At 54.1% G+C, this 27,763-nt stretch overlaps 2 protein-coding genes across 2 annotated transcripts in view; one reads left to right on the forward strand and one right to left on the reverse strand.

Annotated features, from left to right (window-relative positions):
• Positions 1-17,117, forward strand: part of LOC103195587 (AFG3-like protein 1) — a 27,067-nt gene extending 9,950 nt beyond the window's left edge. Inside the window, exons 4-18 of the mRNA XM_042780734.1 lie at positions 488-582; positions 978-1,127; positions 4,273-4,341; positions 4,738-4,862; positions 5,331-5,336; positions 9,671-9,941; positions 11,607-11,744; positions 12,037-12,190; positions 12,834-12,941; positions 13,633-13,758; positions 14,459-14,569; positions 15,547-15,662; positions 16,132-16,332; positions 16,545-16,739; positions 16,899-17,117. Of these exons, the coding sequence (XP_042636668.1) occupies positions 488-582; positions 978-1,127; positions 4,273-4,341; positions 4,738-4,862; positions 5,331-5,336; positions 9,671-9,941; positions 11,607-11,744; positions 12,037-12,190; positions 12,834-12,941; positions 13,633-13,758; positions 14,459-14,569; positions 15,547-15,662; positions 16,132-16,332; positions 16,545-16,739; positions 16,899-17,117 (2,084 nt within the window). The remainder of the gene's footprint in view (positions 1-487; positions 583-977; positions 1,128-4,272; positions 4,342-4,737; positions 4,863-5,330; positions 5,337-9,670; positions 9,942-11,606; positions 11,745-12,036; positions 12,191-12,833; positions 12,942-13,632; positions 13,759-14,458; positions 14,570-15,546; positions 15,663-16,131; positions 16,333-16,544; positions 16,740-16,898) is intronic.
• Positions 17,118-20,932: 3,815 nt separating this feature from the next.
• DBNDD1 (dysbindin domain containing 1) overlaps positions 20,933-27,763 on the reverse strand; it is a 7,656-nt gene continuing 825 nt past the window's right edge. Inside the window, exons 2-5 of the mRNA XM_007939246.1 lie at positions 27,511-27,754; positions 22,661-22,807; positions 22,297-22,437; positions 20,933-21,093 (exon numbers count right to left, since the gene is read on the reverse strand). Of these exons, the coding sequence (XP_007937437.1) occupies positions 20,933-21,093; positions 22,297-22,437; positions 22,661-22,807; positions 27,511-27,754 (693 nt within the window). The remainder of the gene's footprint in view (positions 21,094-22,296; positions 22,438-22,660; positions 22,808-27,510; positions 27,755-27,763) is intronic.

Raw genomic sequence — 27,763 nt, forward strand, 5'->3', positions numbered from 1 at the left:
TGGTGTGGAATGGTGGGACGGCATTGTATGGACACACAGCACTGAGGAGCAGGAAGCGTGGTGTGGAATGGTGGGACAGCATTAGAAGGGCCCAGTGCCCATTGTTTAGAAGCTCGGCCTGCCCGCTTCACTCCTGCAGTGTGGGCACAACTCATTGGCGAGCTCTTAGAGATTGAAAGAAAGTCTTATTTTTCTTCCTGTTCCAGAGATGTCTTTGGCTTGTATTTCTTTCTAGTCCATCTCTAGCACACTGACCCAGGGATGGTACCACAGAACTTCCTTCCACCTTCAGCAGGACAAGGTCACCTTCAACTCTGACCCTTGTCTTCTTCCAGCCTGTTGTTTCCTCTCTTCCTGTTCCCTGTTTATTCCCGGAAGGCACCATTATTGTGAGAAGTGCATATTGCAAAGTGTTTTACTGTTTCCTGAATCCTCTTTTTGGAGGTCGTGTGTGATTATTTTCTGAATTCAGGCTGTTTTCTCTTAGAAACTGGTGAACTGAAGGGTCCTAGTCCTGGGGGAGATGGCAGCAAAAGAGGAGGCCGACGAGACGACTCTGACTGGTGGAGACGGATGCAGAAGGTAGGTCTCTCTGGGCCCTGTAACCTCCCCAAGAGACTTGGTTGCCGCAGGGTGGGACTTATTTCGGAGGGAGTTGATGAACTAGTTCAAAGGCCCAAAGAAATGAATTTAATTTGTTAAAACATGTTGAAATTTACATCTGAATTTTAAAAGGCTCAGATCCAAGAGGACCGTAGTGTGGAGAGCAGTGGCTCTGAAGCCAAGGCCTCAGGGGACTTCTGCCAGCAGGCTTAGCTAGGTGTGTTCTCAGAGTCATGCTGACGGTTGCCCTCAGCAGCAGAGGCCACTTTGTGTGTTGGGTAGCTTCTGTGGAAAACCTGATAGGAGAAATGACCATTTTTGTTGCTCTGATCCCAAGGCAGCCCCTGTTGTCACGTGTTCTCTTTCCTCCACAGGGCGAGCTACCCTGGGATGACAAGGACTTCAGCAGCCTGGCTGTTCTGGGGGCTGGCCTTGCTGTCGGGTTTTTCTACTTCTATTTTCGAGATCCTGGGAAAGAAATCAGCTGGAAGCACTTTGTACAGTATTACCTGGCCCGAGGTCTGGTGAGGGGAATTTACCGTCCATACACTTGGGAAGAGGTTGCCGTGAGGGTGCTCCCACATGACTGCTGCACTGTTGTCCCCAGGGTTGGACAAGGCCCAGCTTTGCTTTTCCCAGTATCTTCCCCAGTGGCAACGAGATGCCTCCTTTATTGCTGGGTGGAGGCGCCCTTCACCTCACCTTGGCCTGAGTCCATCTGTGTGTTGCCTGTGGCTTCTAGGACTGCTCTGTTGGTCCACTTGTCTCCCAAGTTTGATCCTGTATCTCACTTGGTGCTTTTCTTTCCCTTCGTGTACCCTTGCTCACCAGCTTCCTAGATGGCATGGGGTTCTCCCTTTGGGGCTCTGCAGAGAGTGTGTAGAATGGCCCAGGCCCTTGGCTATCCTTCAGGTTGGTGACCTCACAAAGATGTGCTAAGGATGCCCTGTTAGGGTCTGAGCGGCTTCCTGTTTGGTGAAGTCCCTAGGAAAGTCATTCTCCTTGTACCAGGGTCTGTGGCTGACGTTTTGTCCTCTCCTGGTGACACATCCAGAACTTAGAAAATAAATACAGGCACGAAGAAGGAAGTAAAAATGCCCTTGACTGCATCTGGCCACGTCAGCATTCAGTGTCCCCAGCCTCAGACACACAGATGCATATTGTTTATCCTCTGCCCTTTCACGTGGCTTCACTCGCAGAGGAAGCACAAGGCCCCTGGGCTGTACGTCCCAATGGTGGGACGTCACAGGAGGCTCTCGGGACCGCGCTTGTTCTTGTCTCAGCCTAAGATGTGCCCACACCTTGTTGCGAGCTGGTCATTGCCTCAGATGCTTCCTATCACATGTGTCGGCTATTCACAAGTGCTAGGAGCTTATGTGAGGTGGAGCCACGTTGTGCTGTGGATGTGGTGAGGAAACCTAACTACCGTTATCCTCGTCTTACCAAACGAAACGGCACAAGCGCTTGGGCTGCCTTTCTGCATGTTGTGTCCAGCAGGGCAGGGTGCACTGAGCACCCACTTGGATGGGATGCGGCCATCATAGGCTGTATTGTGAGAAATATGTATTGACCAAATCACTGTCAGCAGCCCAAGGCTGATTCCTATGAGGGCAGACATGCTGCCACCCTCCAGCCTTTTTACCGAGTCTGACACCAGCCATCCCTCCCATAGCACTCTCTGCTTCTCTCCTGAGTTTGATAATTCATTGCAATGGCCACACACAACTCACGGACAATACTCATGATTATGGGGTTTATTAGGGAAGTAACAGGTTACAGTTCAGGTTCAGGAATGTACTCAGGATACAGTTCTTCTGTCTGGACAGACTCTCCTCAGCCATGCCCACAGGCACACCTCTTTGGCCCTCAGTCTCTTGGCTTGGCCTTTGCTCTGGCTGGATGTGTGTTAACAAAGCTCTTTTACCTCTGCTGATAGGTATATCCCACTCTGCCAGCAAGCCTCCCACCCAAAGACACTTGGCTTTCTCATTCTGTGGACCGGCAAGTGCACCTTTCTGTCTTACGCTGATCTCTTGGTTTTGTTGCTGCTGTCTCTCTGCTGTTTGTCTCAGTGCAGGGCTCTTGGGTCCAAGGACACGCTCCACTCTTGGCTCTTCTCTTTCTTGATGGTGGGTTCCCTCCCACCGGGAGAAATGACAGAACTGACTAGTCCCTCTGTTAGGGGTCCATACATCTTATTTGCATGGTCCCACTCATAAGGGTGCCATGTTCCTTACTTATGTTACTAACAAGATGTCCTGTCCCCTTGGTGGGTCACAAGTACCCTGCATGTACATAGTTCTACCCAGTCATCTGGAGGCCGTCACAGAGACCACAGCTAGAGCCACACCAGGTAATTCCTGCATCACTGGGCATTTTGTTCTTATACCATTGTCTCGTGGTGCCCACAGCTGGTAGGTGACGCTCCCATCAGCTCTGCCTCCAGGACTCTGTTGTTAGCGTAAGACTTTTTATTCGCATTCCTTTGGGTTCTAAAGCCACTGTGGAATCTTGGTGCTCAGATGCATTACATTTTTTTTTTTTTTTTTTTAAGCTTTTTTTTTTTATTAGGATTTGGGTGAAGATTTACAGAGTAAATTCACTTTTCATACAGCAGTTCACATATACCCTGTCTCATGTCATTGACCAAAATTTACAATGCAGCAGCTCCCCTCCCACTTCCTCCCCATAGTCACCTCCTCCCCGTGTCCATCCCTTCATACTCTTCGAGAGGCCCATTTTCTGCCAACCCTGTATATGATCTTGGATACACTCTCCATTTAGACATACATAATTGTTTAGCTTGTTCACCCATCTATCCGTCCCTATACCCATATTTGCTTTCATTAACAACTCAGTATTGTATTTACAAAGGGGTTCATATTTGTTGTTTGTACTGCCCATGTAACTCTCTCTGTCTTTCTCATCCTCAATGCTGCCATATTGGTCACTCACATTTGGTACATTGCCCTTCTCTTCACCCAAATCAATATTTATCTCTATCTATCTAACAGCATTCCCTCCCCTTCCCTCCCACCCCTGGTATCCAACAAAGAAAATGTCCTCCAATATATAAACATTTCCTTAACTTTTACAATAACGGACTAATACAATATTTGTCCTTTTGTGACTGACTTATTTCGCTCAGCATAATGTCCTCCAAGTTCATCCACGTTATGCGGTGTTCTGCAGATTCTACATTATTCTTTAGCGTAGATGCATTACATTTTAATTACTCTTCTTGAATCAGTTCCTGTTTGTTAAAGTAGAGGCAGACTTGCAGCCTGTTGTTGTTGTTGTTATGTGCTGTCGAGTCAGACCCGACTCATAGCGATCCCTCCTTGGGTTTCCGAGGCAGTATCACTACGAAAGTAGATTGCCCAACCTTCCTTCTGAGGAGTGGCTGGTGGGTTTGAACCGCCAGCTTTCTGGTTAGCAGTCAAGTGCCTTAGGCACTACACTACCAGAGTTGCAGACCAGCCTAAGAAAATCTGAGGCAGCAGGAGAACAGAAGTAAGACTGCACCCTGCCGTGCACAGGGTCTCAGTACTTGGCTTAGTGACTGCGTCATGCTGTGGTGGGAAGGCTGCATCTCGCTGTAATGGGGAGGTGGCTACTGGATGCCCTTCTTGTCACCTCAGCTGTTCTAGGTTGTCCTCTTCTTTCTAGGTGGACCGCCTGGAAGTTGTGAATAAACAGTATGTGCGTGTTATTCCCACCCCTGGGACGTCAGCAGAGGTGAGCTTTCCAGGGGACAGGTTTTCTTTTGATGTAAAGTGTGGTTTTAAATATATATTTTCTGTTTTTTAGTAAAGTATCCCCTGGTTTCACACAGATAGCCCCTGTTAATGTGTCTGACATGGATGGACAGTCTTGCAGCTAGTCCCTTGTGAGATTGTGACCACAATTTAGGATAAAAAGATGAGACAGGGAGCAGGACGTGAGAGGCGACTCAGAGCAGTTGTTGCAATGTTTCATACTTTGACCTCAGAATGTGGTGCCTTCAACTCTGGGGGCTAGAGCGGGAGGTGGCTTGGGCTCATCGGCTCAGCCATGCTACACTCATCCCAGCTGTGCAGGTAAGGCTGGGCCCAGGCTCTCAGCAACTTGACGTCTGGTATCTCTTCTCTGCAGAAGTTCGTGTGGTTCAACATCGGCAGCGTCGACACGTTTGAGCGAAACCTGGAGTCTGCGCAGTGGGAGCTGGGGATCGAGCCTGCCAACCACGCCGCTGTGATCTACACCACCGAGAGCGATGGGTGCGTCCTGCTTGGCGGGTCGGGGACTCAGTGTGTCGGTGTGCTGCTTTCCACACATTACAGCTTCACTAGCGTTTGCTGTATCTGCAGGGAAAAAACAAATGTCTCAGCTCTGTTTAGTGGAGGTTGAAGCAGGAAGGTATTTAGCTCGGCAGCCTTAGAGCAGCGCTGGGTGAGAAGATAGGGCAAATGGTGCTGGGTATCAATCTCATTATAGCCAAACTTTCTGAAGCCTTAGGGAGCCTTTTGTAGTCTGGCTGTGGGACAGATATCCTTGAGTGCTTGAAAATGCAGGTGGTTCCCTCTCTGAAGTTCTGATTCTGTGGGGATATGGGGGGCTCCTGTGGCTTAGTGTGTTGGTATTGAACGTTGGGGTTCCTTGTCTAAGCCCTTGCAGCCCTGAATGTGAGACACTGTCCCATCAGGTCGTACTGCCACAGCTTTGGGCCATCTCGTGTGCTTGCTGAGTTCCCGGTGCATAGTGTGTGTCTCAGGTGACTGACAGCTCCACAGGCCAGAGGTCAGCTGACTGCACCATGCCCAGCTCCTGTGTTGGTGTCTTAGGGATGCCAGGGCCCTGTGTCCTCGCTATCCCTGCCCCCACTGCATACTGAATGTAGGGAGGGTACAAGCTCAGAACCAACTCCAGCTGGGAGTGAGTGTGACATCGGGCTCATGGTAGGTTGGAGTCACTTTCTTGCCTGTGGACAGTCTAGGTGGGGCAGGAGTGGTGCTGGGCCCGGATATGAACTTGTGTGTGCCATGGGGGCTTTACCATCTGCAGTACCTTCTGCCAGCCACTTACTGTTGATTTGGGTTTTGTCCTTCATTGGGAGTTGGAGGAATACAGGGTTTATGTGGGCCTAACTTTGGAGGATCCAGGATTTGTTCTGGGGAAAAAGTGATACCACCAGCTGAAGGAGTGAGAGGTCGCAGCCCCTCTTTGCACAGCGTGGGTGGCCTCTGCTTGTTCCTGCTGAGCTGCATTCCTGTTTCCACTTAGAAGAGAAATAAGACATTATGACCAAATGGGGTTCATAGCAGGTGTGCAAAGATGGTTCAACGTTAGAAAAACAATCAACGTCATCCACCACATAAAGAAAGGAGAAGAACCACATGATCATATCAATTGATGCAGAAGAGGCATTTGATAAAACCCAACACCCATTCCTGATCAAAACTCTCAGCAAAATAGGAATAGAAGGGCCATTCCTTAACATAATAAAGGGCATGTATGCAAAACCAACAGCCAACATAATACTCAATAAAGAGAGACTGAAACCATTGCTCTTGAGAACAGGAACCAGACAAAGGATGCCTTCTATCACCACTTCTGTTCAACACTGTACTGGAAGTCCTAGCCAGGGCCATAAGGCAAGAAAGGGAAATCAGAGGCATCCAAAGTGATAAGAAAGAAGTCAAAACTATCCCTATTTGCTGATGATATGATCCTATACCTAGAAAACCCAAGAGACTCAGTCAAAAATCTACTGGAACTCATTGAGAGATTAAGCATCGTGGCAGGATACAAGATCAACATCCAGAAATCAGTTGGATTGCTCTACACCAGCAAAGAGATTGCTGAAAAAGAAATAAGGAAATCAGTACCATTTACAATAACTACTAAAAACATAAAATACTTGGGAATAAATCTTACCAGCAACACAAAAGATCTGTACAAAGAAAATTATAAAAAACTACTTCAAGAAACCGTAAGAGATCTACATAAATGGAAGAACATCCCATGCTCTTGGATGGGGAAGGTTGAACATTGTGAAAATGTCAGTTCTACCCAAAGCAATCTATACATTCAATGCAATCCCAATCCAGATCCCATCAACATTTTTTAAGGACATGGAAAAACCAATCACTAACTTTATATAGAAAGGAAAGAGACCTCAGAAAAGCAAAGCAGAATAACAAAATAGGAGGTCTCACACTGCCGGATCTCAAAACCGACTATACAGCCACAGTAGTCAAAACCACCTGGTATTGGTATAATGACAGACACATAGACCAGTGGAATAGAATTAAGAAACTAGAAATAGACCCATAAACCTATGGCCAGATGATCTTTGACAAAGGGCTGAGATCCATTAAATGGGGAAGAGAATGTTTGTTTAATAAATGGTGCTGGCAAAACTGGAGATCCATTTGCAGAAAAATGAAACAAGATCTGTGCCTCATACCATACACACAGCCTAACTGCAGATGGATCAAAAACTTAAATGTGAAGCCTAAAACTATAGAGTTCCTTAAGGAAAAGCTAGGAGCAAATTTAAAGGAGGGGTCGCTATGAGTTGGGTCTGACGCAACGGCACATAACAACAACAATATATGGCATAAATAGACTATCAAGCATAATCCAAAATCCACAGACAGTAGAAGAGAAACTAGATGAAATTAAATTTTTGTGTGCTTCCGAAGACTTCTCCATAAGAGTCAAAAGAGAACCTACAGATTGGAAAAAATATTTGGCAATGACATATCTCTGACACGGGACTTATCTCTAGAATTTATAGAAAACTCCAACACCTCAGTAACAAAAGGACAAATAATCCAATTAAAAATGCCCAGAAGATAGGAATAGACAACTTCACCAAGGAGGATATTCAGGCAGCCAGCAAACATGAAGAAATGCTCACGATCATTAGCCATCAGAGAAATGTAAATGAAAACAACAATGAGATACCATCTTGCTCCAGCACTAGTAGCAAAGTTCAAGAAGACACTAACAAATGCTGGCGAGGATGTGGAGAAATTGGGGCTTGCATACACTGCTGGTGGGACTATAAAATGGTACAACCACTATGGAAAGCAGTATGGCGATTCCTTAAAAAGTTGGAATTAGAAATACCATTTGACCCAGCCATTCTGTTACTAGGTATATATACTAAACAAGTGAGAGCCATGACAAGAACAGACATATGTATACCCATGTTCATTGCAGCATTATTTACAATAGCCAAATGATGGAAACAACCTAGGTGTCCATCAGCTGAGGAATGGATAACCAAACTGTGGTACATACACATAATGGAATATTATGCAACCCTAAAGAGTAATGGAGAATCTGCAAAACACCACATAACATGGATAAACTTGGAGGACATTATGCTGAGTGAAATAAGTCAGTTACAGAAAGACAAATGATTGTATCAGTCCATTATTGTAAAAGTCAGGGAAAGTTCTATCTATGGAAGGAAATTTTCTTTGTTGGTTACCAGGGGTTGGAGGGGGAAGGTAGGGAACACTGTTAGATAGGTAGAGATAAGTGTTGATTTGGGTGAAGAGAAGGGCAATGTACCAAATGTGAGTGATCAACACGGTGGCATTGAAGAAGAGGAAGACAGAGAGAGGTACATGGGAGGTACAGACAACAAAGATGAATCCTTTTGCACATACAGTACTGCGTTGTCAGTGAAGGCAAACATGGGTATACAGGTGGATAGATGGGTGGACAGGTTGAACTAGTAGGTATGTCTATGAAGTGTGGAGTGTACCCAAGACTATGTGTAGGGTTGGCAGGCAGTGGTCCTATATTTGTAGGATCTGAATTCCCAGGTGTATAGTAGAGCTGACAAGGGACGAAGTTGTAGTCACTTCTTGGTCACAGCCAGCTACCCAGAGGAAGTGAGTAGTTGAACCTGTGAGCCTGGGACCATAGTCGCAGAGGACATCAAGCTCAATTGGCATAACATACTACACAAAACATTGCTCCACCTCCTGCTTTGGTGAGTAGCCACTGGGATCTTAAAAGCTTGCAAGCAGCCATCTAGATGCAATGATAGGTCTCTTCTCGTCCAGAGCAAAGAAGAATGAAGAAAAACAAAGATTCATGGAAACAATTAGTCCTAGCGACTGGTACACCATGTGCTCCACAGCCTATACGACGATGAGACCAGAAGAATGAGATGGTGCCCGGCTACCACTGTCAACCATTTGGAAGGGAATCTGTGTAGGAGATACAGGATAGAAAGAACAATGTGCAACAAAACTCAAAATCATTTAGGAAAAAAAAAGGGACCAGGTTTGCTGGTCCGACAGAGCCTGGTGGAACCACTGAGACTATGGCCCCTAGCTGCCCTTCAGGTCTGGAATTGAACCCGCACCTATGGCTTCCATCCAAACAAAAGACAGGCATATGAGCTGAACATTTACATTAAGTAGATACACTCCTTGGAGAGAACAATCATGGGAGAAAGAAGGGCTGCTTATGCGCAGGGAGACTGCTCAGGGGGCAGAAGTGCATGAAGGGAGGGACCCAGGGAAGAAGTAACTATCAAGAAGAAATGGGAGGGGAGCTGTTGCATTGGGGTAAATTGTAGTGGATGTCATGAGAAAGTGTGTGTGAACTGCTGTATGGAAAGTGAATTTGCTCTGTAAATTTTCACCCAGATCACAATTAAAAAAAAAAAGCAGTTGTTAAATCTAAATAAATTTGGTCTCTTTTAAAGAAAAAAGAAAGAGATAAGAAGTGAAGCAGCAAGAAGCTTAGTACAAACAGAGGAGAGTAAGGCACTTGGCTGTGGAGGCTGCAGTCTCCCCAGAGCAGTGGCGGGCAGGGAGGGCAGGCTGCCCACAAAGCACCCCAGGCTAAAGTGGTTCAGTCATGACAGACGGAGAGTGCCTTCCCACTGGGGAAGGCAGAACCTGTGTATGGATTTGAAACATTTCTGAATAGAAGATACTGCCTTTTGTGTAGCAAGATAGAGCCCTAGAGCAGGTCACTCTTAACTGGCCCGCAGGTAGCTCTTTCGGCACGTTGTCCCGGAGTGGAAGTGACATTGCTTTTCTTGGGTTTCCAGATCTTTCTTGCGAAGCCTCGTGCCCACCCTGCTCCTGGTTGGAATCCTCCTGTACGCTGTGCGGAGGGGCCCGATGGGGGCTGGGCGTGGTGGGCGAGGAGGGGGCCTCTTCAGCGTGGGAGAGACAACGGCCAGGGTTTTGAAGAACAGCGTGGATGTGCGGTTTGCTGATGTAGCTGGCTGTGAGGAGGCCAAGTTGGAAATTATGGAGTTTGTGAATTTTCTGAAGAACCCCAAGCAGTATCAGGACTTAGGAGCCAAAATTCCCAAGGTACTGATTGACGTTCACTGTGCTGTGCTGCCTCTGAGCTCCTGGTGCCAGCGCTGCACACAGTGGGGCAGTGCCGACTGGTGCTTGACGGCTCAGTTTCTTTACACCATTTTGTGTTACGTTACTCACACTAGAAAAGGCACATGGCACATGCAGAGCAGAACGGTGAACAATCTCTGCCTGCTGTGTTGGGGCCACAGTGTGTCAGTTTAAAGTCTGCAGAACTGTGGGATCGTAAGGAACGTGCCCACTTGAAGCTTTTAACTTAAGGCACACGTGTACATGGCTTTATTTAGAGACCAGTCCTTCCTTTGACTTTGAATTTGACTGGGAATCCTGGCCCAGACAGTGCTTGGACAGTAGTCTCCCCTGGGTCTCCACAGGCTGGGGCACTGGGCAGCTGGACCTGGGTGACTGAGCCTGGGCTTACGGTTCTGTCTACGCATTACTGAGTGTTGAAGGCTCAGAAGCCTGTCACCTTTTATCAGCAGTATGCACAGCTGCCTCTTATCTGTTATCTCTCAGGGTGGGGGGACCGTGTCAGTGTGGCTCTCAGAATTCCTCTCCAGAGCGTGTATGTTCACAACCTTTGTGCGTGATGAATGAGGTGCTAGGAGTGTCCCACTTCTGCATACATGGGCTCCGGGCTCCATGAGTGCACTGTGCTACAGAGAGTGGTTCTCTTGGGTGTGAAAGGTGGCAATGCCCTGGGATTACCTACATGATTACATAGAGAGGTGCTCCTGTGAGACCCACCATGACAATTTCCTTGTGGCCAGTGGGTCCTCTACCCAGGAATACAATCAGCATGTCCCTGTTTGCCCTCCTGCTTCCCAGGACATTTTAGCAGGGTAGCTCTTGAGCCAAAAGCTCTGTGTGCACGTGCCTTTGTGTCATAGCCCGTGGTGCAAAGACTGTCTGCTTGGTGGGCTGTGAGGTGTCAGGGAAGAAGGGGCACTGTGGGGATCTCTGAGAGTCGTGGAGTCTGACACATTTGCTCTCTGTGAGTGTTGGGTTTGTTTTTGTTCTCAGAAACTTAAAAAGCCTTGCAGTATCCCTTGAGAGATACTGATTAGAGATGGAGAAGTACAAGCCTCACCTCTTTTAGAAATCTTTTCAGTTTTCAGGCACAAGGATAATCCACCATGATGCTGAGGTGTGTTGCGGGGACATGGAGTGACTTTAAGAAGGCTGATGCAGAGTGAGGCAGGTTGTAGGAGACTGAGAGTGGGAAGGACAGCAAGGGTTCCATCTGCTGAGCTGCAGAGGCAAGCCTGGCAAGCACTGGGCCGTGGGTTTGGAGAGGGGCCCTGCGCCTTCCGGTGGGGGCATAGCCTGGTGTCACTGGGTGGAGAGTCGGACAGTAAGCGTACGTGCGCTGTGGCCCCACGGTGCTGCCCTGGGAGTTTTCCTACAGAAATGACACTTCCTGAAGGGAGGAACAGGGAGGGCTTTCATGTCCTGTGTTACGTCTGTTGTAGCTGAAGTTTTTACCATGAATGTGCATTCATTTTATGAGTAGAAAAGATTAAGGGCCAGCCTCGGTTAGGGTACAGTAAAGCCTGGTAGTGACCTGTCCAAGCAGACAAATTCTCAGCAAACGTCAGTGGAGATAGACGCTTCCCTGCTCTGTGCTTGTGTTGACCCAGCAGTATCTTCTTCCAGGGAGCCATGCTCACAGGCCCGCCTGGCACCGGGAAGACCCTCCTGGCCAAAGCAACTGCAGGGGAGGCCAGCGTGCCCTTCATCACTGTGAATGGATCTGAGTTCCTGGAGATGTTTGTCGGCGTTGGGCCAGCAAGGGTAGGTGGATGGAGGCCGGTCACCAGCGGTCACAGTGTGCACTCCTGGATTGCAGCCATAGGGATCCTGTGTGGGAACTCACCTCGAGGGCAGGGTACGCCATGAATGGATCAAGTGGCAAGTCAGTATGCAAGGCTAGGGGGCCCTCTGTCTTGTTTGAGAAATTTCTGTTAAATGAGAATGGTTGTGATTCTGAGTCAGACACCAGAGGCCAGGATTAGAGCTGGAGGGGCCCTGTTGTCCATCTGCGTACAAGGGTAAGATGGGCTTTTTGGGTGGATCCCTCTTGTAGGTTCGTGACATGTTTGCAATGGCCAGAAAAAATGCTCCTTGTATCTTGTTCATTGATGAGATTGACGCAATCGGCAGGAAGCGCGGCCGTGGCCACTTCGGGGGTCAGAGTGAGCAGGAGAACACACTGAACCAGATGCTTGTGGAGATGGACGGTGAGTGGGTTGGGCTGTGGGGCCAGTCTGGAAACTCCCTGTGGGAGAGTCTCAGACGGTTCTGGAACATTCTGGAATGTGACCGTACTTAGACAAATGCAGCACTTCACAGTAGAAGGCTCTCCCCAGCCCTTGGCAGCACATGGTGTTGGACACAGCAGGAGAACAAGTCAGTCAGGGTAGATGTGTTGGCACCCCCTTAGTGTCAGCTGGAGCTCCCCAGTTAGCTGTTGGTGCAGTGGTGGGGTGCTGTGGGTGCTGAATCACAGTGGGGTAGGCAGCGCAGGCTGAGACCACTCCAGAACCAGCCCTGGCAGGTGCACCCACTCCTCCATCCTCCACCCAGAGAGATGGCACTGGTGTGGGGCAGGGAGAGAGCCAGAGCCAGTGTAGGGGCCAGCCGTGGGTGGAGTGACTCTAGAAAGACAGGTGTGCAGAACAGATGTGGGCGGGGCTGTGGGACAAGTATGCAGACAGGTGGGGGGCAGGGGGACAGGTACATAGGACATGTCCACAAGAGGGGCACTGGGGTGTTGCTCTCAGGCCAAGGAGAGCAGGGGTGACTAGAACCATGGTGCTGCCCTGCAGAGACGCCACACCCGACCTGGCACCCGTCAGGCTTCACCGGCTTCTCTCCGTCCAGGGTTCAACTCCACCACCAATGTCGTCGTGCTGGCAGGCACTAACCGCCCGGACATCCTTGACCCAGCCCTGATGCGGCCGGGCCGCTTTGACCGGCAGATTTACATCGGTAACTGCACCTGGGCTCTGGACTTGAGTTTCTGTCTTCCTGTTGTCCTTTTTGGGTCATCAGCTGTGTTAGAAGGAGCTTTGAGGAGACTTCCGCGTGAGGACTTCTGCAAGGTGGAGAGGCTCGGGTCCCTTAGTCATTGCCTCAGGGTCCACTTTAGGGCTGACATGTGGCCAGTCCTCTGGATGCCAGCTCTTGCGTATGTGCGTGGGAATAATATAACAGATTTATCTTGCCACTTTTGGTTTTTGAATGGTGTTATGAAAACTTTAGAAATAATTTGGAGGAGAAGATTGGTCCCTTAGCTTCCGTCCTGACAGTTGGCTGCCTCCACTGCCCTGATCTTTTGCAGCCCCACATCTGCTTGTTCCCGCCATGTTGACCCTCCCTTGCTGCCTGGGATAGTTCCTGTGTTTCTTGTGGTCAGGTGGTATGGGCTTGAGAATGCATATTTAATCCTGGCTGAAAGCCTTGCCTTTAGCAAGGCATTTTTACGTGTTCCATGGCCACCATGCTGAGCGCTGGCTTATTTCTGCCCATGCTCCCTGGCTCGGGCCGGGTGGTGCCCACGCTCACAGCACCATGCCGTGCTGCAAGAGGCGCTGTTGGAGGCCCAGGGAGTGGTGAACTGGCCTGTACTCCTCCATCCGTGACGCTGATGTGGCCTTCCCTGCTCGTGCCTTCTTTTTAGGCCCCCCAGACATCAAAGGCAGGTCCTCCATCTTCAGGGTTCACCTGCGCCCGCTGAAACTTGATGAAAGCCTCAGTAAGGACACTCTGGCGAGGAAACTGGCTGCGCTTACCCCAGGGTTCACAGGTAAGTGTGGGCCGACTCCACGTGTCGGGCTATGTTGTGTGTGCCGACAGGATGGTGGGCGTTTGGGTCCTGACATGTGTCCCTGTCTTCAGAACTCTGGGAAGTGTGAAGGCCTCAGATGTTCTCTTTAGTAAAGACGTAAGCCTAAAGAGCATTAACCAGAAATTCAGATAGATCCAAGTTAGCTTTGGGATGAAGAAAAACACCTGAGGTCTTTACACTCCCCAACAGAACCCCAGGGTGAGGGCAGTCAGCAGAACGGTGGGGTGAGTGCGGCCACAGGACCCCGGGGTGAGCGCGGCCACAGGACCCCGGGGTGAGCATGGCCACAGGACCCTGGGGTGAGCGCGGCCACGGACCCTGGGGTGAGCGTGACCAGGTTCCTCAACAGAGCGTCATGATTGCTTCTCTCCATCTTCAGCTTGAACTCCCAATTGCCTTTCCTCTTCTTTCTTCTTTTTAATTAAAACCCAAGATTGAACTTCCTTCCAGAGCAATCTGAGCTCCAGGGACGCCTAATGCCGCTGAACCGTGCATCTTAGGGGCTTTGTAGTGTGTAAGCTGTTTTTAGTGTGAAGGTGTGCAGAGGAAGCTTGGCTAAAAGTGGAGGCTGAGGGGCAGCTCTGGTCTCCTGCTCTGCTGGGACTAGGGTCTACCGTGGAGGTGAGGGCTCATGGCCGACTCTTCTCTCCTGGGTCAGGTGCTGACATCTCCAACGTCTGCAACGAGGCAGCCCTGCTTGCCGCCCGCCACCTGAGCCCCTCTGTGCGGGAGAAGCACTTTGAGCAGGCCATTGAGAGGGTCCTAGGAGGTGAGCCCTGGGGTCTGGGGGAGGAGGGCCCAGCTTCTGGGCTCACACACAGGGTCCTTGCCCAGTTTCCAAACTGCAATCTGGGACATGATTTGGCACTGTGTTCTTTGGGAGCTGCAGCAAGAAGCTCAAAAGAGGTGGATTTTGTGGAGCTTTGCAAGGCCAACTGCAAGAGCTGGCTGGAGGCCTGGCTGAGGAGGGAGGGAGGTTCTCCCTTGAAGAGGCCTTGGGAGGTGAGGGTGTGGACTGTACACAGCTTCCCAGGGAGTGCTGCTGCTTATGGCTTGCATGTGGGGGCCTTACCTGGGTTACGGCCTCCATCCCCTGCTTCAGCTGTCACAGCCCTGGCATAGTCACAGCCTCTGTGGGCTCCGTCTCAGGACTGTGGTCGGCACTGGCAAGGCTCTTTGAGGGCTGGACCATGATACCACACACCCATGATGTTGCCCTAGGAGTACAGGTTAAAGGGTGTGACCGCAGCCAGCCTGGGGTGGTCTTTTTAGAAGTGCATAGAACATCTGTGGGCACCTGCAGGAGGCTTCTGCTGTCCTGGAGGTGCTGGGCTTAGGGGCCCTGGCCCTATAGTCTGGCACCGCTTTGTGCTGACCTGCCTGTGAGCCAGGTTGTCAGGAGAACGCTTTCCTCCCCCTCCTGCCATCCTCGTCTTCCATCTTCCACACCCCCGTTTCCCCTTTCCTCACCCCCCGCTTCCCCCTCTCCTTGCCCACCCCACCCCTCTCATCCCACCCCCACCCCAATTCTGGCATCATCCTCTAAAGCTGCAGGAACCCATGAAATGCCTTCAGAGGCTCAGGTAGCTGGTTGGTTCCTGTTTGTCGAATTGGTGCTCTTGAGTTCGGTGCCATGTGGAGTCTTGGGATATCGGAGTGAAGTTGGTGGGCCAGGGGGGCCTCATCTGTCCTGACAACCCGAGCCCTTCCTGGCCCACCTCTGGCTCACCTGGCACCTGTTTCTAGGCCTAGAGAAGAAGACTCAGATCCTGCAGCCCAGTGAGAAGACGACTGTGGCCTACCATGAGGCTGGGCATGCTGTGGTAGGCTGGTTCCTGGAGCACGCAGACCCCCTGCTCAAGGTCAGTCCCCTCCCCAGGGCATGTGCGTCACCTGCCCTATCTCCCCCCTCTCCCTCGGCCTCCGTGTCATCCACCTCACGACCTCTTGCTCCCTGTCCTCCTACCCTCAGCCTTCCTGAATTCCTCCCTGCACATACCCCATTTCCTGGTTTCCCCCACATCCTTGCCCTCCACCACACTCCTTGACCTTCCTCACGTCCCTGATCCCTCCCATCTCAACCTCCATTGGTGCCCCCCGCCATGCCCTCGTCTCCTGGGCAGGAGGAGGTGGTCTTGTGTTGACCTGAGAAACTGGCGCTCCACCAGGGGTGCCTTCCTCAGGGTGACCCCAGTGCAGGGCTTTTTTCTCCTGCTTGCTCGTCCTGTGACAGCCATGAGAAGGGAGGGGCTGTGGCCAAATAGTTGAGGGTATTGCAGGGTTCCCAGGAGGGAATGATGGCTACCTTGGGGTGCTGGTGCTGTCTTGCAGGTGTCAATCATCCCCCGGGGAAAGGGGCTTGGCTATGCCCAGTACCTGCCCCGGGAGCAGTACCTGTACACGCGGGAGCAGCTCTTCGATCGCATGTGCATGATGCTGGGGGGCAGGGTTGCTGAGCAGCTCTTCTTTGGGAAGATCACCACAGGCGCCCAGGACGACCTGAGGAAGGTCACACAGAGCGCCTATGCACAGGTGTGGATGGGTGGGCGTCCCAGGTGGGGGGGACCTAGGTGACATCACAGGTGTGGGCAGGCATCATCGCAGGTCAGTTATGTGGGGCATCATAGGTACAGGTGTCATCCCAGATGTGGACATCTTCTTAGGTGTGGGTGTCACAGGTGTAGCCGGGCATCACAGGTGAGTGGTACAGGCTGCAGTCTTACCCAACTCTCTGGGACTTCCAGATTGTCCAGTTTGGAATGAGCGAGAAGCTGGGCCAGGTGTCCTTTGACCTCCCGCGGCAGGGCGAAGCCCTGGTGGAGAAGCCGTACAGTGAGGCCACAGCCCAGCTCATTGACGAGGAAGTTCGGTGCCTCATCAGTACTGCCCACACGCGGACCCTGGAGCTGCTGACGCGTTGCCGGGAGCAAGTGCAGAAGGCAAGTGGGCCAGCACTGGGCCGAGGGCCAGGTACTGGTCAAGTCACAGGACAAGTCACTGGCAGTGGGTCGGGTCAGCCCACTAGGCCCGCTCTCGTGGGACTTCTTGGCTTAGGGCTCCTGCCTGCTGTGGCAGTGGGCTGACGTGTGTGGTTCCAGGTGGGACAGCGACTCCTGGAGAAGGAGGTCCTGGAGAAGGCCGACATGGTCGAGCTGCTGGGCCCCCGGCCCTTTGCAGAGAAGTCTACCTACGAGGAGTTCGTGGAAGGCACTGGCAGCCTGGAGGAGGACACATCCCTCCCCGAGGGGCTGAAGGGCTGGAACCAGGAGCGGACAGAGGGGCAGGTGGAAGGCCAGGTGCAGGAGAGCCCTGCATAGCCCCCGACCTCTGCCACACACCCGAAACCTGTTCAAAGCCGTAGCCACTGAAACATATTAAATTTGTGGTAACTACATCAGTGTGTCCGATGAGGAGCTTAGCCCATGGGGACCCTGGTTCCTGAAATGCGCCCGTCACAGGGCCCAGGGCCTAGAATGAGGGGGAGTTCTGAACTCCTAACCTGTTCTTAGAAGGGTGAGGCACAGAGAGGGCATGGTTGGGACCAAGGGTCCTGGCCTGTGGGAGGACAGATCTGTGTGGCCTGGCAGGCTTTGCTTTCTCCAGAGCCCTGAGTGACATGACACTCTACACTCGGGAACATCCCGTGGGGGATTGGGCCTTGGATGTCTTGGTGTTGCCTCGTGTGTTTAGGGCAGCAGAGACCTTCAGGGTCTGGTGAGGCGGTCATGGGGGTTAAGGGGAGGGAGAGCAGCAGAAGGAAGGGGACATGTTGTAAGGTGGCCGTTAGCTCAGAGAAGTAGACGTGCAGTTGAGAGGAGGATGCTCGTCAGCCCAGCCGGTTGTGGCCTGTGCCTCTTCACACCCACTGAGTTTCACACCTGGGCCTGTGGTGGCACTCCTTGGGAAAACTGGCCATCCTCAGAGAGGGGTACCTTCCAGAGCAGGGAATGTCGGTGGGTGTTTGTTTCCTGTGACCCCTTTCCTTAGAGTCAGGCCTGGGCTGAACCTGAGCCCTCGGCCTCCAGCAGCCGTCGAGGAGGGTCTGCAGGGCTCTGAGGGGCAGGTGGTTCCACCCTGTATATCCAGCTCCCCTTCACTGCCCTCCTTGGTGAGAGGACTGCTGGGCACGCCCTAGGCCTTTTGTGGTGCTGAGATGCAGGCCTGGTAGGAAGTGCTGGGGACTGCTGTCTGATGGGGGCTGTCTGTAGGTGCTCCGGTTAAAGTGAGGTGTCCCCCACCATAGGAGGGAGGTCAGTGTGTCACGACTGCCTTTGGTGGGTGGTGCCCAGTCACCCAGACAGCACCGTGGCCCCTGGCTGTGCCATGGGACATCCTTGGGCAGGGGCTGAGGTGTGGGGGCTGCTCTGCACACACTCAGGTTACTCTCTGCTCTCCACTCCCACATGGTCACATTCACCATCCCACTTGCACTGTTGTTGGTCTTGGGGGCCCGGAGACCAGACACTGGGTCTGCTGCCTTAGCTTCCAAATAGTTTGTCACATTTGTGTCACAAACAAAAACAAAAATACCACACCCATTGCCATCAAGTCAGTGCCGACTCACAGTGACCCTCAATGGGTTTCTAAGGCTGTAAATCTTTATGGAAGTAGATTGCCTCACCTTTTGCCCATGGAGCAGCTGGTGGGTTTGAACTGCTAACCTTCTGGTTGGCAACCAAATGCTGTACCCATTATGCCACCAAAGCTCGTTAAGTTTGCCTAAGAGCCTCGGAGATACAGTTTCTAACTCGTGACAGTTGTAGCTTCTTTGCGTGAATTGCTGTGATGACGCCGGCTTTGCCGCTGTCCCACCAAACCCAGGCCAGCTGAGCACTGGGGGTCCTGCTGTGCTCCTGTCCCTGGTGCTCCCTCTGGTGAGGTGAGGGCTGTGCCTGCCCCGTGTGCTCACAGGGCCCCTTTCTGGCAGGTCCAGAGCCTAGCTTTGTCTCCAGGAGGAGGTGGTCGAGTGAGGGGCCTCTGTGTGGCATGCAGGAAGGGGGCAGCCAGGGGCTGCAGCCCCACATCTCAGAGGACCGTAAGGAACTAAATGCTTGGGAGTTCCCCAGGGGGCGAGTCCAGTCTCAGGCTTTAGCTGTGGGGTTGACCCTTTCGGGTGCAGCCTCCACTGTCCTCATTTCCAAGGACACCTTAGGTCATTCTGCACAGGGTGCCCCAGCCACACTGCCTTGGCCTTTCCTGGGTTGCTGCTCTAAGAGTATTCCCAAGACGCACACACACTCCAGACTCCCTGTCACATCTCCCTGTGTGAAGGCATGGTGCCAGAGAAGGAGGGAGTCCAGCCACCATCAGCCCCTGCCAGCTCTGTGGCCCCACCTTGACCCTGTGTCCAGTCGTGGCGTTGTCTTCCCACTGTGTACACGTGTACAGCACTGTTGCTGAGTAGCTGTGTAGGCTCAGTGCTTAATCTGCACCTGTGTTACCGCTTCCCAGCATCACGGCACAACTGGGAACTGCTCTGTCCTCAGGTGAGCAGTGTGGCTATGTGTGCAGCTGCTCAGGTGAGTGAGGGCCCTTGAGAGACGGGTCAGGGCAGCTTAGGCGTGCTTGGCTGTGCGGCTGCACACCCTGGGCTCTGGTTCTGGGTCAGCGCCTTCTTGCCTCCTTGAGGCAAGGTGGGTGCAGTGTTGCCGAGTGGCTCCTCCAGAACCTGTTACTTATTAGGTACCACCTGGCCAAGACTCCTCTCAGGGTCAGCCAGGCCTCTCTGCTCCTGGGGACTTGGCAGCGCACAGGAAACAACCAGCTAGCTTGTGTGGGGCGGGGCTCATAGCGTGCAGCACCTAGGGGCTTGTCCCCAAAGCGTGACCTGGATCAGTGCGGCTAGAGCAGTGTCCCTGGGGTTTCAGCAGCTGGAGAAAGGCCATGGGCCCTCACACACACCCCTCCTTGCCAGGAGACAGAGGCGCCACGGACAGGGTGACACTTTAATCCCACACATGTGAATTGACAGCAGAAGCTGCAGCAGGAGCGATGGAAGTGGGGAGGGGCGACCCTGGGTGGGGTTGGGGAGGTCACGTCACCAGGCCTGGCCAGGAATGGGGTCAGCCTTCTTGGCCTTTCTGGCAGCTGCACCCCCCTCACCTAAGGAAAGCAGAGGCCGCTTGCGGCCCCATGGTTGTTGAGCTTGGGTCTGAAGCTGGCCACGCAGCTGCAGTCAACTCCCAGGGCATAGCTGGGGTCAGCCAGGAGCCAGCACCCACCCCTGAAACCCTCTAATGGGAGCAGGGGAGGGACAGACAGCAAGCCCCCACTTGTATTTTATCCATCCTTTGACTGGAAGTTTGCTCTGTGCCGGCCAACACATAACACCACAGCCAGACCCTCAAATTGGGATGGGGTTCTTTTGGTCCTTCACAGGCCGGAATACCAGCCGTGGACAGACTTGCTGTGTGCATGCACATTGGTGGTGTGTGGCCAGCACGCTTGTGGCCCTCCTTTCACGGGCCGGGTGTGGGAAGTGACCCGCCAAGCCCTTTCTCCCCATCTAGCCATTGGGATGGGGGCCGCAGCTCCGAGGCAGTTGTGGTGTTATTTGGTGTTCTGAGTTATGTGGAGACAGCTTGGCCCTTGGCCTTGCTGGCAGGTTGCAGAGGGAGGGAAGGGGGTAGATGGGACCCTGGTGGCCTTCCTTGGCTCCCTCGACCCTGGGGAGAGGAAGAGTGGAAGGTGGGAGTTCCCAGGATGCCCCAGCATGTGGTTGGACACAGTGTGTCACAGAACTGGCACCCCAGGTTCACTGGAGTGTCTCATCGATCAGGCCCTCACCCCTGCCCACTCAGGAATCACTGACAAGAGCTTGGTCCTGCAGACGGAACTTTCCAGAATGCTGGCCCAGAGCTAGTGACTGACCCCAGCCTCACTGCCCATTTTCCTCCCTGGTCATTCTTGCCCCTGAACAGGGGTCTCTCCAGAGCTGGGGGTGCTGGGGGCAGAGCCATGGGTGTGGGCTGGCGGGCCCAGGTCAGAGCTGAGTAAGGCCACTGGGCTGGGCTTGTGCTTTGGAGACCCAGGGGAGCAGCTGGGCCAAGTGGGAGGACACAGGAGCCGGTACCCACGTCTCCTGTCTGGGTGTTTGCTTGGGGCCATTGCACCTCAGGGCAGGCAAGGCAGCCTAGTCCTCCTTAGGCCTGTCCACAGTGAGGAACGTTTCCACAGCAGGGGCAGCCGGTCGCTCCGGATCGTTGAGGGGTGGCTTCTCGCGGTTTTGTTCAGCCCTTGCCCGGGTCCACGACGGGGAGCGGAGGCAGCCGGCCCGGGGCAGTGGGTGCAGTCCTGGTGGGGACACATGGAGCAGGGGTCGGTGAGGCCCTCACTGAGGGTAGTGTGTGAGAGGGACCTGTTGGTGAGTATGTGTCACATGCACGTGTGTCCTGTGTGGGAGCCATGCATGAGTGCACATGTGTGTCCCACATGTACATCTGTGTATCCTGTGCATGGTGTCCTTCAGCCTGTCCCTGCCTTGGGTCTGTGTTTCTTCAGTCCTCTCCCCAGGGCACAGACTGTTGGGCTGAGGGCTGAGCTCCCACCCCCTCTGGCAGCCTAGCCACCTGAGGCTGGTCGGAGTTGGTGGGGTCCAGCCTGTGGGCTTGTCTTGAGGATGGGTGGGGGCTGCACCATCGTGCTTCCTCCTGCCAGCCCCACCCTTTGGGCCCTGACGCCACACAGACACCCTGCGAAGGGCTGAGGGACTGGGCGTTGCCACCCTTGGGGATACGCGGCTCCTTGGAGCTGGACCCTGTGACCTCACTGCCCACTGGGGTTCTGAGGCATGTTCAGGAGCCAGAGGTCACCAGGTCAGTGCTGAGATGGCAGAGGGAGGGGAGGGGCCACAGTGGTACATGCCCCCCAACTGTGCTGCCAAACATGGTGCCAGCTCACAGCTGGTGACCTCACGTCTGATGGCACCGACAGCCTTGGTTGCTCGTTAGAAAGGGAGCTGGGGAGGGTGGGTGACACAATGGGGTGTTCCTTAAAGTTGGCCCCCATCGATGTGTGAAATGCAAAAACAAGTGACATGGTCGAAACACTAGAACACACGTTTTCAAAAATAGGGATCTGGAGGGAGCAGCCTTTAAGAACAGTGACCAGAGTCACTGTGTCTGGTCCTCAGGATTTTCCAGCTGGCCTTGCTGTCCAACTCACAGCTCCCTGACAGCCCTCAGCCCTCTGACACCCTCACAGCCCCTGCAGCTCCCCGACGGCCCTCTGACACCCCCACAGCCCCTGCAGCTCCCCGACCCCCCACAGCCCTCTGACACCCCCACAGCCCCTGCAGCTCCCCGACCCCCCACGGCCCTCTGACACCCCCACAGCCCCTGCAGCTCCCCGACCCCCCACGGCCCTCTGACACCCCCACAGCCCCTGTAGCTCCCCGACACCCCACGGCCCTCTGACACCCCCACAGCCCCTATAGCTCCCCAACACCCCATGGTCCCCTTAACACCCCACAGCTCCTTGATGTCTCACGGTCCCCACCTGCTGGGGAGTCGTTGGCAAGGTTCTCGTCGTCTGAGTCAACGAAGACCTCAGCCAGCTCCTGGTCTGACATGTCGGTCAACTCTGTGAGGTCCAGGAGGTCAAAGTGCACCTCCAGAGAGGAGACGCTGCTCAGGGGCTCTGGGGGCGGAGGGTGGTGTGTTAGTGTGGTTACCTTTCTTCCCGTGAGGCCTGTTGCTGGGCACATGCTCCCAGCACTCAAGATTAAAGAGCCTCTGGAGGGCTAGAATTTCACAGATGGTGCAACTGAGGCCCAGAGCCACCCACTCCTTACCCCCTCCGAAATCCAACTTCTCCTGCCCTCCACACCCCAAGAGGTGGACCCGGGGTTGGCCATACTTACGCCTCCGCTCCGTGACCTGCAGGAGCCCCGGCGCCGGTATGGGGATGCCCACCTCCTCCTCGGCCACTGGTGTATGGCAGCCACCCGTTGTGCCATGGGCGGGGACACCCAGGGCAGCCAGGGGCACCTCCACCTCCTTGACGAGCTCTGAAAGCAAAGATACAGGCTGTCACCCTCGAGGGACACAGGTGTGCACACAGGAGGCACGGGAAGGGTTAGACCTGGGCGCTTTCAATGGTTCTGGGCAGTGCCCGGGGTGGCCAGCGATGGTCTTATGCTGGGACCTCTGACAAGGAGGCAGGAAGCTGTTTTTCTCGCCAGGAGGTAGCCTTGTTGTGGACAAGGAGGGACGCTGAGAGTCCTCCATCAGCACTGTCCCATCAGGACAGTGGCAGGGCCACCTGTAGGTGTCCCATCATCTCTCACTCTTCAGTCCAGAATGGCCCTGTTCTTCCGTGAAGGTGTAAAGCCGCCTCCTGCAGACTGACTGTTCCTCTTTAAAGGCCTTTTTTTGTTGCGTTTGAGTTCAAAATAAAATATTGTCCTGTGGACAAAGTTACCAAAACCAAAGAGGTGGAAAGCAGCAGGGCCCAACAGGATTAACTGGGATGAATTTGTTCAAAAATGGAACTGCTCTGTTTTTATACTTAGCTACAGGCACTTAATGGGGCTACACTGTCCTAAAGGGTCTCTGTGAGTCACAGTCAACTCTGTGACACTGGGGTTGGCTTGGTTTACAGGCACTTTCTTTCGGGCAAGAGGCAGGAAGCCCCTCTCCACCTCACACTCCACCAGGCTGCACATTCAGCATGGAGGAGCGTCCCCTCAAGGGTCGGGGGCCCACCTAGCCTGCCCCACCCATGACCCCTGACAGGAACACCAACTTCACACACTCTTCGGTCACCCTGGACCCCATTTTCCTCCATCACCTTTCTCCACTCACAACCCCTGTTGCCTCTTCTTGCACTTCTCACACCTTGGCTGCTACTGTACTGGTCCATGCCCTGTCACCTTCAATATCAAGGACCCCAGCGGCCCCTCTGCCCTGGCTGCCCCTTCTCCCTGGACCCTAGCCACAGACTCAAGTGCACCTCAGCAGGGCCTTCCCTGGCCTGGTCACAGTCCCAGTGGGGCAGGCCTCTGCTTTCTCTGCTGGCCCGGCCACAGGGCCCTCGACACCAGGAGCTGGGGGCAGGCACGTGACCCCTCACCAGGGTGTGAGTGTGTGCTGTGCACGTGAGAGCTGGTAGACTGGGCGGCTGGGGTAATTTTAGCAACCTGGGCTTGAGTGTGGAAAGCTGCCGAGGGGCCCGGAGACAGCTGCTGTCTGAGACTGGGCACCAGCAGGGCCTGTGGGGTGGGCGGTCCCTGAGCCGGCACGCGTCCCCTTGCGGAGCCGAGGCATCAGCTCTCCCTAGCCGTCCTGGCCAGGGAGGTGGCCTTCCCCCCTCCGTGATGGCTGTGTCACTGGTGGTTTGTCCCAGGCTAGGTGGCAGGCTGGATGGGGGCAAGTGGGAGAGCAGGGGATTCGGTTTCTGCTTCTATGCTGTCCTTTGGAGTGAGGTTTCTAGCAGTGGTGGGAGGGTAGAGTTACACCCACCAGCAAGGACGTCATCCCTAGAGGGCATGAAAGGTGTTATGCTGACCCCAAAGAGCCAGGCCAAGGTCGTCAGGTGGGGTGCCCCCGCTACAGCCCCAGGTCCTCACACAGCTGCCCCAGGGCCAGACTGCCCACAGGAAGAGAAGGAAGCCCCTGCGAGGTGGCCAGCAAGGGCAGCCACAAACCTTCCAGGTCCAGGGCTGAGTTGGGCAACGAAGGCACACTGCCCAGTGGGCACCCGTGCCCACAGCCCTGAGAAGATATGGGTGGGGAGGAGGCACAGAGGATGGCAAAACAGACTTCAACGTGGCACCTGCCCTGCCCAACTGCCTGACCCAGAGACTCTGCTCTGGGAAGCCCCGGCTAAGGAAGGCCAGATGACCACCCACTGGCCGTGGTCTGGCTGTACTGTATAGGTGCTGGTGCCCTGGCCTGCTGGGGTGCGGGCAGTGGAGGGCCTGGGAGATGACATTTGCCATCAAAGATACCAGACTTCTGGCTGGAAGAATATGACTGGAATTGGGAGCAGAGAGTCTACACATGAGGGGAAGATGGCATGTCCTGGGCCCCAGGGAGGGACAGAGGTGGTCTTGGCATGGAAAGATGGTGCAGCCATTTGGTGGTTTCTCAGAAAGATAACAGAAAGAATTTCCATATGATCTAGCAACACTTATCTCTAGTTGTATACCCAGAAGAAATGAAAACATGGGTCCACACAAAAATATGTCCGTGGATTTCTTAAGAGCATTATTCATAATAGTCAAAAAGTGGAAGCAACCCTGATGACACCAGCTGGTGACCACACAAAATGTAGTCCATCCCTGCAACGGAATATTATTCAGGCATAGAAAGGAATGACATTCTTGTGCACACTACAATGCAGTGAATCTTGGAAACGTGGAGTGAAGTAAGCCACATACTGCATGATTCCATTGATGTGAGATATCAGAACAGGCAAATCCATAGAGACAGGAAGTAGATTAGTGGTTTCCAGGGGCTGGGACAATGGGGCATGACTGCTAATAGATTTCTTCTTTGGATGATAGAAATGTTCTGGAACTAGGTGGGGGTTATAGAACTTTGTACTAAATGCCACTGAATTATACAATTTGAAGGGGTGAATCGTATCTCAAAAACCAACCAGCCAGCCTCAGTGGAAGCTGACAAACCAGCCAGTCAAGGCTGCTCCTGGCTGGAGGGTCAGCAGAGCCCACACCATCACAGTAGCCTGCTGGCTAGGACTGGGCATGAGCACCGTGGGCAGCACCAGCCCGTGACTCAACTGTGAGCCCAGCTCCATGCTAGGTCCTGGCCTGCAGTAGATGGGTGGGCAGGGTCTTGGAGCAGTTCATAAGTGGCTGTGCCAAGAATTACCTAGGCCTGTGTGACTCCTGAACCCTCTGAACAAGCACCAGAGAAGGGGGCTCTCCACCGGTGAGACCTAGCTGCTCCTGAGGCAGAGAGAAGATGGGGTGAGGGCACAGGTGTCAGGTGAGTTGTGATGCAGTCTCCACCTTTGGCATGGCTGCGAGCTCCCTCCTGGGCCATCCAGGACTGGGCATGGGGCCCAGGGCCTCAGCGGTGCCCTGGTTCCCAACCCCTGACCTGTGGGTTAGCATGATTGCCAGCACCTGACTGCAGAGATGAGTCGGGGTGCCATGGTACTGCCCCTCCCCCAGGCTGCTGGCAGGAGAGCTGTGGGTCCACTGGGCAGAGCTGTGCCAATTGGCTGGCCTATTTTCTAGCCCATTTGTGCCGGGGCCTGCACAGGGCAGACATGTATCTAGTGAAACAAGGCAGCAGGCGTGAACTCTAAATGAATGAAATGAATAAATGAATGAGCAAATACCATACAAAAACAAAGTGGCTGTGGGGAGGGGAGATGGTCAGAGGTGGGGGCAACTATATCCTGTTCCCCCAGCACCTTTATCCCACTGAGCAGCCCCTACACAGTGAATGTTTCAAGGATGCTGGGTGGCTAGCCAGCCTAGACTCGTAGCTGTCTGAGGGAAGGGCCCAGGTCCCTTACCGTCTTTCCCTGAGGTACCTCAGACTTGGCCTGGGGATTACTCTGTGGAGATGAGGTAGGACCCTGTTTTCCAAAAACACCAGTTGGGGTGCCCCCACCTCTGACATTCATTTTCTGCCCCTCCCGCTGGGCATGACTTCCACACTCTGCTCTCTCATTGCTTCCAGACTTCCCTTCCAGTGAGCGCCCACTGACACACAGCAGACACAACAGCAGGATATTAGTTAGGATCACATGACGTAAAGAAGGTGTGGAAATGCTGTTACAGCTCTGCTCTGTGAAGCCCTCACCTGGCAGAGGTAATTTCCAAAATATTGAGGGGTTCGCTGTTGTCTAGATTTGGAGGTGAGGTTGACAGGGGGGGGGGGGGGGGGGGGGGGGGGGGGGGGGGGGGGGGGGGGGCTTCAGTAGGACACTTATCTCTGTGTCTTACACTCCACAGCCTCCAAACAAAGAGGCCAAAAGTGAGAGGTCATTGTCACCTGGGTGCCAGCCCCCACATGACCTCAAGAGAGCCAGTGATGGAGGGAAGCCAGGAGTGGGAGCCCTATGGGGACAGAATGGCTGTCATAAATGACAAACTGAAGAAATCCAAGCCCACTTAGCCCTGGGTGTGTCTGGGGGTGCTCAGAGGGAGGATGACAAAGCCCCTGAGCAGCTGTCCCTGCTGTTCTCCAGGGCACAGCACCCCAGGCCGGTGCCTCAGGCCAGGACCTCTGCTCCCTGACATTTCTGCAAGGCCTCTGCAGGAGGCCAAGGTGTGTGACTCGGGGACAGTGGGGGGACCAGCAAGCCTGCATATGGCACCTGCTGGCTCGAGGATGGGGCCTGGCCAGCGGTGGAGGAACCAGGCAGTTGAGGTCCAGGTTCCTATGCGGTGGGGCACCGCGCAAACCCTCCTGAGAAGGCTGCCCTCATGAAGACGGGCTTTTCCTGGAGTTTCCTTCGCACCAGCCCCCACGCTGTCTGGGACCGACGCGGAGGGGCGAGCCCTGCAGTGGGGTCTCGCCTGCCGGTCCAGGAGCTGGCAGGGGTGCGAGGAGGGGCGCCGTGCACACCTGCCCTTCCGGACGTGCGCCCAGGGCCTCCCGAAGGCTGGCGTCCCAGCAGGCCGGAATCCCCCATGGCGGCCCCCCGTGCCCGGCAGGACCCGGGCCCGGCCTCCCGCCCCGCTCCGAGCCGCAGCGAACAAAGCGGACCCGCGTCACCCCCTCGCCTCACCATCCCGGACACTAAACCCGGCCGGGCCGTCTCCCTCCCCCACCCCGGTCCATACCCGACCCGGCGGAGAGGGGTCGGCATGAAGCCCCCGAGGGAGGGCGCGCCAGGCGGGCGGCGGGGGACCCGACCGGGGCGCGGAGCAGGGGGTGCAGGGTCGTCCCCCGGCGTGCCGCCCTCGGACAGCCCGCGCCTCGGCCGAGACAATCGCGCCAGGGGCTGCCGGCTCCGAGCTGCGGGCGGGTCCCTGCGGCCC

This window comes from Orycteropus afer, unplaced genomic scaffold (assembly GCF_000298275.1).
Source record: "Orycteropus afer afer isolate SDZICR_OR568_19922 unplaced genomic scaffold, OryAfe1.0 scaffold00057, whole genome shotgun sequence".
NCBI classification, from domain to species: Eukaryota; Metazoa; Chordata; class Mammalia; order Tubulidentata; family Orycteropodidae; genus Orycteropus; species Orycteropus afer.